We start from the raw sequence: 14,473 nt of genomic DNA on the forward strand, positions 1-14,473 counted from the left end.
TCAGCAAAAGATGTCATCTCGCTTGCGCGTTTCAGTATTCGTTTTTTTCTTCTTGCTTCCTTCACCTCTCTGAAGTTATCGACTCTGAGCCTTTTCAGCAATGGTTTTCCCAGCTTCTGATGCTCTGTTTATAAAGGCTCGACTTACAGGTACCCCTTCCAATACATCTCCTATCATATGCTGACCGGCCTTTAAGGCTTGACGACTGACAAATTGTGCTGCAGGTTTTAAAAGTGGTCTTAGAAAGGAGAAGGCACTTCTGAAAATGCTACGGAATCCGTACCGACGCTGTATTGGGGGCCCCGAAAACATTTGAGCCCCACTAGCCTGCAATGTGTAATATCTGAGATAATCAGTCATCCTTCACTTGTCGGAATTGTAATTTAACAATTGTCTTGCCACCAAGAAAGTGGAACAACTCGCCGCTGTCAGAATGTATTTCAATGCTAATTGACTGAAATGTTTGTTTTCGTAACGGATAATAATCAGGCTGAGCAAAAACGAAGGAACACTTAGTGCTGCACTGAACTAGTCGTAACAATGGTGCACATATATCACCAACTATCTGTTCTTGTATTAAATCAGAATAAACAAAATATGCGGCTATACCCCTCTTTATATCAACTGGATATTTCCCTGTGATTGTACCTTTCAGTTTAACACCAATCTGATTAAAACCCAGTCGAAGGCCCAAACCCGAGTTCTCCTTGGGAAACAACTGGTTGTAATCTTTTGGGAGTGTCAGAGAAATGGTGATGTTTGGGTTCTTTTTTCCAGTAATCACAGAACTCACGTCAAACACTGCTTGAAGAAGTTCAGAGGGTGAATTGTAACTGCCATGGGGAATCTTGTACACTTTGCAATATCCTTCTTTAGACTTTTCGAAAACTTTATTACCTGTGATGTTGTTGTCGTCGATATTGTTGAGTCCCCCTCCAAATGCACATATCATATGAAACATAAATTCTCCCGGAAGATGAATTTCGGCAAGAGCAACTTCCCATTTACCTTTAAGTCTGATCTCGTGTGGTAATTCCACTTGAAATTTCGTTTGCGTGTTTGTAGGAAACATTTTCATACTGGCATTACTGGGAAGGGTTAAGTAAAACATCTTCGCTACGAACCCAAGAATTATACCATGAGGGATAACCGAGCCGCTTAACAAAATACTGAAGCTTTCCGTTCTGTTTGCGCTGCTTAAGTACTTGTTTGATTAGATACAGGTCTTCCGGAAGTTCATTGGGTATATTAGCCTTTTGCAGCTGAGGTTCATAGAAAGTTCCCTCCACTATCTCTCCGTCCTGACTGCGAACTCTATATACTACAGGGTTTCTGTTAATAACCTGAGCAATAGTGAACAATTCTTGTGTCCATTTACCCCAATACCCTTTTCTAAAGTTGTGCGTATCATCACTTAAAACCACACTATCACCTACTTGAAATTTTGGTTTGGTAGTCTCCTCTTGGGTTCCGCACAAATATTTCCAAACACGATCCTCGTTGTGAAGGGTAACTTGCGAAGGAGCCATACATATAGTGCGGTATGGTTTGAGGTTATACGTATGTACAAGGGTCGGCAATACATTTTGTATAACTTTTACTTTTAATATACGTCATACACTTGTAGATCGTTGTTTTCAATGTTCTGATAAATCTTTCTGCAATGGGTGCTTTCATTTCGCTCCTGGTCGTGTAGAAATGAATATTATGGTTTTTAAACATTGTACGAACTTTTGTGTTGCAAAACTCTTTTCTTGATCAGTGTTTATGTAACATGGCACTTCTTCTTTAAAAATAGACTCGAAAGCATTTACAACAGCGTCTGCTGATTTCTTATTCAGTGTTCGAACCCACGCAAATCGGGAAAAACAATCAATGCATACAAGAAGGAAACACACACACACACACCCATTCTCTATTGCATGGGATGACATATCTGCCAAATCACATTGAAAAGTGTGTAAAAGTGTCGTGACTTTGATTTGATTGCGATTAAACTTTCTTCTAATGGGTTTATGTTTCACTTAAGTAGGTTGTGTTGCTAACCAATTTTCACTCTTTCATGTGGCAAATTTTTGTTTCTGTAAAGCTTTGATACTTCCAAAACTAATTACTGTATTAGCGTTATAGTAATCTGCTAACTTTTCCATTACTATCATGATTTTTTTTTCTTTGCAGATGAAAATCAAGAACCATCGCAAAAGTGGCAGATACTTGCTTTTATAGCAGTACTGCTAATATTAGTGAGCGCAGAAATTGCCATAATCATTTGGGAAGAAGAATCAAAATCATTCAATCAAACTTGCCTCATCAAAGAAATGTTACACCAAGAAAAACACCATTTGCATTGGTGATATATGTAAATTCCTTTTTCTGCATAATACATTGTAAATAATATCTGTGAAATAAATATGTAAACTTAAAAGAACAAACAGTGTCTTTGATGTGTTATGTATGTTTAAGTAAGAACACTTTTGAAATCACCGTGAATTCACACACGATTTGTTTATTTTTTATTGAACTTTAAGATCTTAAATTTAGACATAATCATAATATTCGGATGTATTATGAATAAAATATGAAATTGAATAATAATATAGCAGAAAATACGGATGACCTATGGGAAAAAATAGTGTGTGTTTAAGGGACATCAGTATATAATTAAATTATTCAGAAAAACCTAATCACACCCGCCATCACGACTTTCTCTAAGAATTCCCACCCTTTAACAGGAAAGAAATACCCCAAAAATGTATTGGAAAATCAGTACAACCATCTATAGAAGAAAAAAAAACTGTATGTTTGAGTGACATTAGTATATATAATTAAATTATTCAGAAAATCCTAAACACGGACGCCATCACAACTCTTCTCTACTCTAAGAATTCTCAACCTTTAACAGGAAAGAAATACCCCATAATGTATTAGAAATTAGTACACCCATCTATAGACAACCAAACAAAACATGACGACAATGAAGGATGTGTGTCACCCTGGGAAAACTCCAAGCTATCTCATCTCAAAAACATCGCCCACGATTCCATAGCCAGACCAAAACACCATGTGATATCACAGAGAGACATATGTTCCCCAGAAATTTCCAAACACATAACGTCACGAATCTTATCTCTAAATTTCACCAAACACACCACGTGATGTTTCCGACAGAAGGGGTGCCCAGCCAAATTCCAAACATTCTAAAATCAATAACAACAAACATTCACGTCACGATTCCTTATCTTATGTTGATCTTGTCAGAAGTGTACCACCAATCACGACACGATTACTTATACACTAATACATCTCCCTTTCCATTCAAAACAACGTCACTTATTTACATCTAACAAATGATGTCACTGATATTCATCTGACAACAACAAACATTCTCGTCACTATTCCTTATCTTATTTTGATCTTGATCTTGTCAGAAGTGTCCACCAATCACAACCCGAATCCTTATCTCAACCATCACCCATAATTCCATACGCGAACCAAAACACAAGAACTGAAGCCATTGACACATATGACCCAGGGAAATTCCTAACATTCCAATCTCTATAACAACAAATATTCACGTCACGATTCCTTATCTTATCTTGATCTGGTCAGAAGTGTCCCACCAATCACAACACTAAGCCTTATCTCTACCATCATCCACAATTCCATACACGAACCAATAAAATCACCCATAATTCCTACGCGAACCAAAACACAAGAACTGAAGCTATTGACACATGCCCACAGGGAAATTCCTAACATTCTAAACCCAGGAAGCCACACTCACAATGACGTCAACTAATCACGTCACGATTCCTTATCTTATCTTGATCTGGTCAGAAGTGACCTACTACTACTAGCTTTCTTACATTTGTCTCTATATTCTCTAAGAGCAGAAGCTGGCTTATTTGCCAGGAACTTTTGATATGCTTTCTTTTTCTTCACTGCCTCTTTAACTTCCTGTGGCCACCATGGAGTTCTGATTTTTCTCTCCTTGCACACAACCTCACCACATGCCTCTGGCTGAATCACTCAGGGTTTTCTTCAATGCTTGTCGCTGAAACTCCAAGGTTTGGTTTCAGTTCTCAAACTCTTATTTTTCTTCAATAATCTTTGTGTATTTTATTCTAGAGTTCAGATCTGAGAGCTGCTCAACTTTTTTTGCTTTAAAACTGATATGTTCATCTTTTCAATATGAAATTCAGGTTTATCCTACTCAAGACTAAATAGTGATCACTCCCAATTTCAAATCCTCTGTACACTCTGGTATCCTTCGCTAGTGTGAAAACATCACTATCAACAATTGCATAAAGTCAATGAGACTTTTCTTATTCCTTGCCTCTTCTCTCCATGTGAAGTTGGGCATATTTTATGTTGGAACATGGTGTTAGTAATAACCAGTGCATGTCCTGAGCAGAAATCCAACAGTTATTTGCCATTATTATTAGCTTTGCTCTTTTCTCCAAATTTTCCAAAATATTTTTGCATGTCTGACAATCATTTCCTACTCTTCTGTGAAAAGCAATATCGAATGATTGGTCCTATAACCTCCTGTCCGACCTGAAGCCAAAAAGTAAAGAAGACCGTGATTTTTAAAAAAAAAAAAAACGGTAAGTTACTGTTAACAGAAAGAGAGAAAAATGGAATATCGTTTAGACTCATTCAGTGAAGAAACATAAATAGTGAAATTACCAAACAAGAAATCTTGGACCAGAGAAACCGCATGAAGAAATTTACAGAGATAACAATGAATTTGCTATCTGGAAAACTGATCTACAACAGATGAAACACCTGCTGAAGTTGTAAGAACTGTGTTGTGATTTCGTTTTCCCAGATTCCTTCTGGATAGATTAGGATTAGAAAGTATTTGTTTTCTAGGAAAGTTTTAACTGCATCAGACATTCAACAAGTTTTAAAACATTTTAAAACAAATTTTAACGAGTTTAAAAAGAATGGATGAGGTTGTATCTAATCATTGGCTTTAAATCAATAAAAAATGAAAATAATGCTGACAGTATCAAATAAAAAAGTAGAGGATAAAATTTAATTAGAGGTAAAAATGTTCAAATAAAATAAGTCATCTATCTTAGAGGAATTATCCGAAATGATAGAAGATGTGTGGTGAAAATACGAACGAGAATTCCTATGGCAAAAGAAGTATTAAAGAAAAGAAAAGATCAATTAATACAAGTAAGATTAGTAAAGATATGGAGAAAAGAAAACTAACGAATAACTTGCAAGAAATAAGTGTCAAATATTGAAACCTGTCCTTTCCTGGCACACATTAGGTGACAATGAATGGATTATAAACATGTTGGAAGGGTAGAAAAGAAGGGGATAGCCGAAATATACATTCATAAAGGAATTGTTTACATTAATCGGAAGAAGTTATAAAACTTAAAGAGGAACGCCGAAATAGGGTGATCTGGAAGAGAGGAACTATGCATATCCACAGGGATTATCCCTTAGAATGATGGAGGAGAATGAAATCTGAAGAATGAAGAACAGCATAATATCAACCACAAAAAAGCTGTTCGTGTTACCTATCAATTTTAAATCACAATTGCTTGTTTGGTAATAATGATATACATCCAACAAAATAAAGTGGTTTTTCTTAAGAAATTCACTCCCAGATTGAAAAGCAATCTTTAGACATTGACAGTTATTTTGCACTTTCCATGTTTGTAAGAAATTCGTTCATATCTTACTTCATCCTTAGTTATTCCTGAAGACATATTCAAATTCCGATTATAATCCGATCCAATGGCTCTCGCTTAGCTTATTATTTTGTCATGATGTGTTTGGCAAGCGAAATCTGGTTTTCTTACTACATCATTTTAAAGACTAATAATACTCACTGTTATTGCCGACTGAAAGTTTTAGCATTATTTTTGTCCACTATTTATAACAAATAAGTTTCTAGATTAAAATTCATATGTTAATTGCTATTAATATGCTGAGAATATTTATTTACTAAATGGAGTTTAAATTTAGCAATAATTACATCGTTTTTCTTTGCAGATTGTTAATAGGGTTACTGATATTAGATGTTTTGCCTTCCATTGCATTAAAACCAATCTGATAACCAGGAATGTATGAAGATTGTTAAGTTGTTGGAAACATTTCATGCTGTATTTGCAAAATAAAAATCAAATAATTCCAAAGAGGTTGCACTTCTAGTGGCATAAGGGAAAATCATCAAAATGAGAATGAATCGACAACCAAATTCAAAATGCAATGAGTAATTCTCCTCCTGCAACAGGGAAGAATGGCAAAATTACATATCCTATTGAAATATCTTAACTGAGATGAAAATAGTGAAAAGTGTTTTCCATGTTATCATTGATCATGAGAAAAGTTTTGCATGTGAAATTTGCAAAAAGATTTTTTCAGACAATGTCATCTAAGTTCATACTGGTGAGAAATCTTTTCTATGCGAAATTTGCAACCTGAGGGTTTCAGCAAGTTCTAAACTGAAAAGACATCTAAGAATTTATACTGGCAAGAAACCTTTTGCATGCGAAATTTGCAACAAGAAGTTTTCAGTCAGTTCGAGTCTGGAAAGACATCTAAGAATTCATACTGGTGAGAAACCTATTGTATGCGAAATTTGAAACGATGTTTTCAGACAGTTCCAGTCTGAAAAGACATCTAAGAGTTCATACTGGTGAGAAATCTTTTCTATGCGAATTTTGCAACAAGGAATTTAAAGTCAGTTGGAGTCTCGAAAGACATCGAAAAATTCATAGAAGTGAGAAATCTTTTCTAGGTGAAATTTGCAAAAAGAAGTTTTCAGACAGTTCGAATCTGAAAAGTCATCAACGAATTCATCCTGGAGAAAAAAAATTTCTATGTGAAATTTGCAACAAGAAGTTTTCAGATAGTTCGAATCTGAGAACTCATCAAAGAATTCATACTGGTGAGAAAAAGTTTCTATGTGAAATTTGCAACAAGAAGTTTTTAGTCATATCGGGTCTGGAAAGACATCTAAGAATTCATACTGGTGAGAAACCTTTTGTATGCGAAATTTGCAACAAGAGGTTTACAGACAGTTCCAATCTGAAAAGTCATATAAGAGTTCATGCTGGTCAGAAATCATTTCTCTGCGAAATTTGCAACAAGGCATTTTCATACAGTTCGAGTCTGGAAAAACATCGAAGAAATCATACTGGTGAGAAACCTTTTCTATGCGAAATTTGCAACCAGGGGTTTTCAGAGAGTTCTATACTGAAAAGACATCTAAGAGTTCATACTGGTGAGAAACCTTTTCTATGCGAAATTTGCAACAAGGAATTTCCAGTTAGTTCGAGTCTGGAAAGACATCGAAGAATTCATACTGGTGAGAAACCTTTTGTATGCGAAATATGCAACAAGAAATTTTCAGTCAGTTCAAGTCTGGAAAGACATCTAAGAATTCATACTGGTGAGAAACCTTTTGTGTGCGAAATTTGCAACATGAAGTTTTCAGACAGTTCCAATCTCAAAAGTCATCTAAGAGGTCATACTAATCAGAAATCATTTGTATGCGAAATTTGCAACAAGGCACTTTCATACAGTTCGAGTCTGAAAAAACATCGAAGAATTCATACTTGTGAGAAACCTTTTCTATGCGAAATTTGCAACCAGAGGTTTTCAGCGAGTTCTAAACTGAAAAGACATCTAAAAGTTCATACTGGCGAGAAACCTTTTCGATGCGAATTTTGCAACAAGGAATTTCCGGTCAGTTCGAGTCTAGAAAGACATCGAAGAATTCATACTGGTGAAAAAAATTTTCTATGTGAAATTTGCAAGAAGAAGTTTTCAAACAGTTCGATTCTCGAAAGTCATCTAAGAATTCATACTGGTGAGAAACCTTTTGTGTGCGAAATTTGCAACAAGAAGTTTTTAGTCAGGTCTAATTTGGAAAGACATCTAAGAATTCATACTGGTGAGAAACCTTTTGTATGCGAAATTTGCAACAAGACGTTTTCAGACAGTTCCAATCTCAAAAGTCATCTAAGAGGCCATACTGATCAGAAATCATTTCTATGCGAAATTTGCAACAAAGCATTTTCATACAATTCGAGTCTGGAAAAACATCGAAGAATTCATACTGGTGAGAAAACTCTTGTATGCGAAATTTGCAACTAGGGGTTTTCAGCGAGTTCTAAACTGAAAAGACATCTAATGGTTCATGCTGGTGAGAAACATTTTCTATGCAAATTTTGCAACAAGGAATTTCCACTCAGTTCGAGTCTAGGAAGACATCGAAGAATTCATAGTGGTAAGAAATCTTTTCTATGTGAAATTTGCAAAAATAAGCTTTCAGACAGTTCGAGTCTGAAAAGTCATCAAAGAATTCATACTGGTTAGAAACCTTTTCCATGCGCAATTTGCAACAAGAAATTTTCATTCAGATCGTGTCTGGAATAACAGCGAATAATTCATACTGGTGAGAAATATTTTCTATGTGAAATTTGCAGTTAGAATTTTTCAAACAGTCAGTCATGAAAATCATGTAAGAATTAATACTGGTTAGAAACCTTTTGTATGCGAAATGTGCAACAAGAAGTTTTCAGACAGTTCGAATCTGAAAAGACGAAAGTTTTCACACCACTGAAATCTTTTCTATGCAAAATGCTTTTTTCATGTAAAATATGTGGGAAACTATTTTCTGAATAAGACTATTTTAGAAATCACATGAAAAGGCACACCAGAGATTACTCCTTTGTATGTGGATTACTCTTCGTATGTTGCATGGAACTTCTGTCATACAAAATTATCACTGTGCTCACTTGAAAATACGAGAAAGTGTTCTCTCACAGAAATTTTTCCATGTGAAATTTGCTTCAAGAGGTTTCAGAGTTGACATTTGAAAACACATCTAAGAGTACATACTGATGAGAAAGATTGCAATTTTCTTACATGCGGGAAAACATTCTCGCGGAAGGAATATCTGGTGACCCACTCAAGAACTCAACACAGGTAATGAATGGTGGTTGAATATGTCCTTGTCACATGTGTACAATTATATTTGCATTTCTTCAAGCCATCCTTTTGAGCACAACCTAGTTTTCTTTGTGAACGGGTTCATTATTATTTTTGTGTTTCGAAAGTAAATAATACATTAGTGAGAAGCACTACCTTTTCAAGAGTTACTTGAGTTTTAAAAATATACGTAGGTGGACTGAAAGAAAATTCATCACAAATTTATCAAAACAGTGCGAATGGAATGGGCTTTAATATGACACAAAAATTAAACTCTTAGACACTGTTTAGGGCTATGCGGTATCGGGAACCTGCTAACACCAAGCAGGGATTTTTCAAAGTCACTTCAAGGGTTCACTTTTTTGCTTAATTTTTGCTACTACCTTCGAAATAAAATCCTCTTGAAGGAATGGATACACTGTTTCCCTTACTTGCTACCTGTGGTTTTCTTTTTTTTTCTTTTGATGGTATTCTGTTGAATCGTAGTATGTTTAAATTAAATCGACGGCTTCGCACTTGACGATGAAAAGAGAACAAAAATCTGTTTCAGAGAAGTGTTTAAAGAGCTTGGTTTTTCTCATACAAGGCAGTAGGCAGATAAAGATTATTTCCAATCACGCGGATTATTTTCTTCTGTGAGAACTCTCGGGTGAATTTTGTACATGCTAATATCTAGTAAATATGAAATGTTTCCACCCAACTTTTTAATGCATAACCATACTACCCCTCGTCCTTTAAAGTTCATGTTTCATGAACGTCAGAGAAGGTAAGAACACAAAACTAATGAAAGTATGAAGACAGCAGCAGCAGCAGCTAGTATATGGGAATGCACAACTTCACTCTACACGTTTTAGATTTTTTCATCATAAATATCAAAGTGGACTTTTTCTGTGACTTTTTGGATGAATCAAATTTTAATGAATTAATTTTATTGTATTCATTATTGGTTTATTTATTTATTTATTTTTGTTTACAATACCATTTCATATGATCTACGTTTTTTAATTTAGTGTGAAATGAGAATTGTTTTCGTCTGCTTTGTAGACAATTTATGACCCTTAAAATGTGAACTAAAAAAAATCAGCTAATGCCTTTTTATTCCCGTATACGGGGAGTAGGTGAGGCCATTTAGCCCTATCTGAATTGTAATTTGTAAACAAAAAATGCACATTTTTTTAAAGTTGTGAGAATATTTTAATAACATAATTGCTTTCAACAAATACTCATTTTAATATATATATATATATATATATATATATATATATATATATACTTTTTAAAAATACTGTATACAGGAATCCTTCGATTAGTGCGCCTAATGCGTTCTTTAAAACATGCGCATTAATCGAAAACGCACTAATCGAGTATAACATCCTATGGAAAAAAGTATAATTCGTTACTCAAATTTCTTTTTTACCCTTGATTTTTTTATGAAAGAATTAGGGTATGTCTCAGGGCCTAGTCAAAGGAAAACTATGAAGTTGAAAGGCAATAAAACATATTCAAAATATAAATCTCTTATTCTAGCAGGCATTCTGTTTCTTTTTTCCATACAACTGCCTCTCATTGCTAGTTAAAAGTTTCGGTTGCACGAAAAATATTTAAATTTATTTCTGTGAAATCTCTTTGGGCTTGTCAGTGATTAAATTTTCTTCATATTTTTCAGGATCTTCCCACTGTGTAATCAAATTTAGCAGGTCAAAATCACTCAATTTCTCGAAATGAGATTTAATTAACTTAGATTCATTTGAAAAGCCTCTAAAATCATTTACACAATGTGGTGGAATGTGCTTCCAAATGGATCGCATATTGCTAGCAGTAATTTCATTCGACTTTGCGACTTTATAACGAGGCTGAGATTTCTCTGATTTACCCAGAAAAGGCTTGGAAGGCATTGGCTTCCAAAAAAATGGCGTTTCATCGACATTAAATATTTGTTGGTCACAATAGCCCCTTTCTTATACAATTTTCTTCAAATCTTTCGATAATTTGTGACCACCTCCTTATTGGCACTTTCAGCTTCGCCTGTAATTAAAACATTTATAGGCTGTTCTCAAACCACCAGCACTAACGTGGAATTCTTCTTTCCCATCATTGATAGCCCTTTCTTTCAAGGTTGCAAAGAGACTTAATGTTTTTGATTTAATAAGGTCAGTTCTTATCAGCATTTCGATTTTGGTTACAATCTTCGATCCGTGTACAAAGAAGTCTCTCTATTTCAATTATTATAACACGTTGTATTCAGCAGCTTTGCTTAAAATTGCTCTTATAGTTGATTCACCCATTTTTGTGTGAATCAACTATAAGAGCTATAATCAACTATATATACGTGTCTTATCTTTGCTCTGGACTCGTCTTGTTCACTTTCTTTATTATTTCAAGTTTTTCTTCTAATGAGATTACTTTTCGAATCATTTTCACACTTTCACTTCTTTGCTCACTATTTCTTTTACTCACGGTGAAAGGTTGAGAAAATACTTTAAAATAAAAAGAAATGTAAGGAAAATAATTGCAAAGGAGGTTCGAGATATGATCAGGAAAATGCTATGTAATTAGCAGACGACATAAATTTTGGCAGTAACAATTTGGAACATAGTATACATAGTGTACATGGAAGTAGTGTAGTATGCCATTAAAAATAACTTTGTAAAATATTTTAAATCAGTAACTAAATTATTTCATTCTGGTGAGTGATTTTTTAAAATAGCTAGCTATAAAAAAATGTATAAATAGAAAATTTTTAAAATCTGTAACATTTATTTTTAAGATGTATATAGGCGCACTAATCGAATTTGGGTGTCGAAAAAAACTGACGCACTAATTGGGGACGCATTAATCGAGGGATTACTGTATATGTAATAAAGAGCTTTCGGATATGACAATGTGTGTCCAGAGAGATAACTGAAATTCAATTCTAAAAAAGCAAATTAGATTAAGTAATCACATACACACACAGTCGTTTCTCTACTTCAAAATAAGACTTGTACTTTTTTCCTCGACTTTTGTTCATGCAAATTTTACTTTCAACTTCCTTGAGGAAACTTCGCCTAAATGAACTGATCAGAGTATTCTCTTATATTTATCACAGCGATTTACCTAATTTGTAATCCCATTTATAATCACTTCAAATTCAATTCCTTTTCCTCATTTATTTCTCATGATGCTCTATCGAACATCATTCGTAGTACATCATCTACGAATGATGTTCGATCATTCGTAGACGATCAAACCTATTTATAGAAGTGCGGTAGAACCATTCGAAGAAGTGTTGGCCGTTATCATAACTTATCTGAGTTTCAAGAGAACGTTTCAAAAAGTTCATATTGTTTTCTATTTTGGAAACATTTACAGTCGACTGTAATTGCCAATTGTTTTAAGATCAATTATTAAAATTTCAGGCATTATTTCATTTATTAATATATATTACAATCATTGCATTATAAAATAACAGTGGTTTTATAGAAATGAAATGAAAATACCACTCATACTGGCCACAAAGACAAAACACTATTAAAGTTAAAACTCCAGTTGCAGTGCACACTACTTCAATCCTAACCGAATAACCATATCAGCATGTCACATAAGTGAATGGCATTCACTCAACTATGTTAAGTAGTGATTTTTATAAGCATAACAGTCACTATTTAAGTCACCTGCAAATTCCACACCTCCGAATCAAAAAATTAGAATCATTAAAGAAAATATGTTGAATGATTTGCAATTCTACTTTATTGCAAAGTATAATTATTACAAAATATGAATAAGTATCGTCTAAATATACTTTGTAGATCAGATAACCATTATAAATTAGTTTAAATTACAAGAACACGTTCAAAGAATGAAAATAGAAAGATTAACAAAACAAGCCTTAAACCACCAGCCATTTGGAAAAAGCAAACAAGCAGACGTCCTCTTAAACGATTCAACGATGACTTCTAAGGTCGGAACAGGTCATGCTAGGACTAAATCCTTGATATGCATGATGATGAAATTACAGGAAAATGGTTATTTGAAAACATTCAAAAAATTGGAATAATATTTAATGTGATTCAAAGTATTATGATATTCGAAATTTTTTCGTTCGGTTTTGAGGAGAGCATAGAAATAGCATGTATTTCCTCAGATGCGGGATGACTCATGTGTGAGGAATTGTTTGCGCCTGGATTTCAGTTAATCATTTGCTAAACATGGGTCGAACGAGCGACATAACGGAAGCTGAGACATTTCTTGCAGTGTCTATGCAAAAAAGGTCAAAGGTGTGAAGTGTGAGGTATTTTCATAGGAGATAGAAAGAACTAGGTGCGAATGTGTCTAAATTTACGATGTTGGGACAAATTCACACAAACTGGGTTTTAAATCACGTGTGCCTAAGACGAAGCCCTTTATGACTTCCAAGCAAAAGGATGCTAGTGTGTGATGGTATAAGCGAAGATTTTGTAGTTATTAGCTACTTATATTCCTATTAATATACTACCCACGTATTTCCCATCTTCTAAAGATAAACGATCAACTATGTCTCTTCCTGGCTTATACCAAGTTCCATATATGAATGTCATCTTACTTTGGACAAACCGAACGTTCAATAGAAAAAAATAATAGTACAAGAACATCAATCTTATATTCTTCACAACAAATCCGATAAGTCTGGATTAGCAGAACACGGAGGCCAACCACAACAGTCTGGTCTGAAACACGCCTACCACACATGTCGGTATATACAGGGTGTCCCAAAATTCGCGCAAGAAGTAATTTTGATAGAAAACACAGGTTTTTAATTAAAAAGTGTAATTTCTTATTAATTCATAAAGTATACAGTATAGGGTACTGCATGGAATAGCATATCGGGTAAATGGCCTCCACGGCTTTGCTGACACATATGCACTCTTTTGTCGAAATTTTCCATGACCGTTTTGCATAAATGTGGCTGAATTTCGTTGATACAGCGCTCAATTTTCTCCTTCAAGGCGTGGGTGGTCGTGGGCTTGTTGGCATAAACCTTAGACTTCAAAAAACCCCAAAGGAAAAAGTCCAACGGCGTTAAATCACATGATCTGGGCGGCCAATTCTGATCACCACTTTGGGAAATTACACGACCAGGAAATGACTCATGCAGTAATTGAATTGTTTCTCGGACTGTATGGCATGTGGCACCGTCTTGTTGAAACCACATGTCGTCCACATCCATATCTTGCAATTTCGGCACAAAAAACTGGATTATCAAAACTGGATCGCGATAGCGAGCACCATTAACTGTTATTGCCTTACCAACCGCATTTTCGAAGAAGAATGGACCGATGATGCCTCCAGCCCAAAATCCGCACCAAACAGTGACACGTTGTGGATGCATTTGTTTCTCAACAATCACTCGTGGATTTTCTGAACCCAAATGCGACAATTTTGTCGATTAACGAAGCCATTAAGATGAAATGAGCCTCATCGCTGAAGATGATTTTGTTCGAAAAATAAGCATCCACTTGTTGTTGTTGTTCCATAATCCATTCAACGAACT

At 34.7% G+C, this 14,473-nt stretch overlaps 1 protein-coding gene across 1 annotated transcript; it reads left to right on the plus strand.

Annotated features, from left to right (window-relative positions):
- Positions 1-6,615: 6,615 nt before the first annotated feature.
- On the plus strand, positions 6,616-8,127 carry LOC150093471 (uncharacterized). The gene is made up of 2 exons (XM_090413630.1): positions 6,616-6,850; positions 6,962-8,127. Exons 1-2 carry the CDS (start codon positions 6,616-6,618, stop codon positions 8,125-8,127), a joined length of 1,401 nt encoding a protein of 466 aa, XP_090269756.1.
- The last annotated feature ends 6,346 nt before the right edge of the window (positions 8,128-14,473 follow it).

Source organism: Typopeltis vanoorti, chromosome 24, assembly GCF_054136105.1.
Source record: "Typopeltis vanoorti isolate ZY-2024b chromosome 24, IOZ_Tvanoo_1.0, whole genome shotgun sequence".
In the NCBI taxonomy this organism is placed as follows: Eukaryota; Metazoa; Arthropoda; class Arachnida; order Uropygi; family Thelyphonidae; genus Typopeltis; species Typopeltis vanoorti.

Coding starts and splice junctions, on each gene's coding strand:
- LOC150093471 (XM_090413630.1), top strand. CDS start 6,616: ATGTTTTCAGACAGTTCCAGTCTGAAAAGACATCTAAGAGTTCATACT. Junction 6,851..6,961: donor TGGAGAAAAAAAATTTCTAT/GTGAAATTTGCA, acceptor AGAAGTTTTTAG/TCATATCGGGTCTGGAAAGA.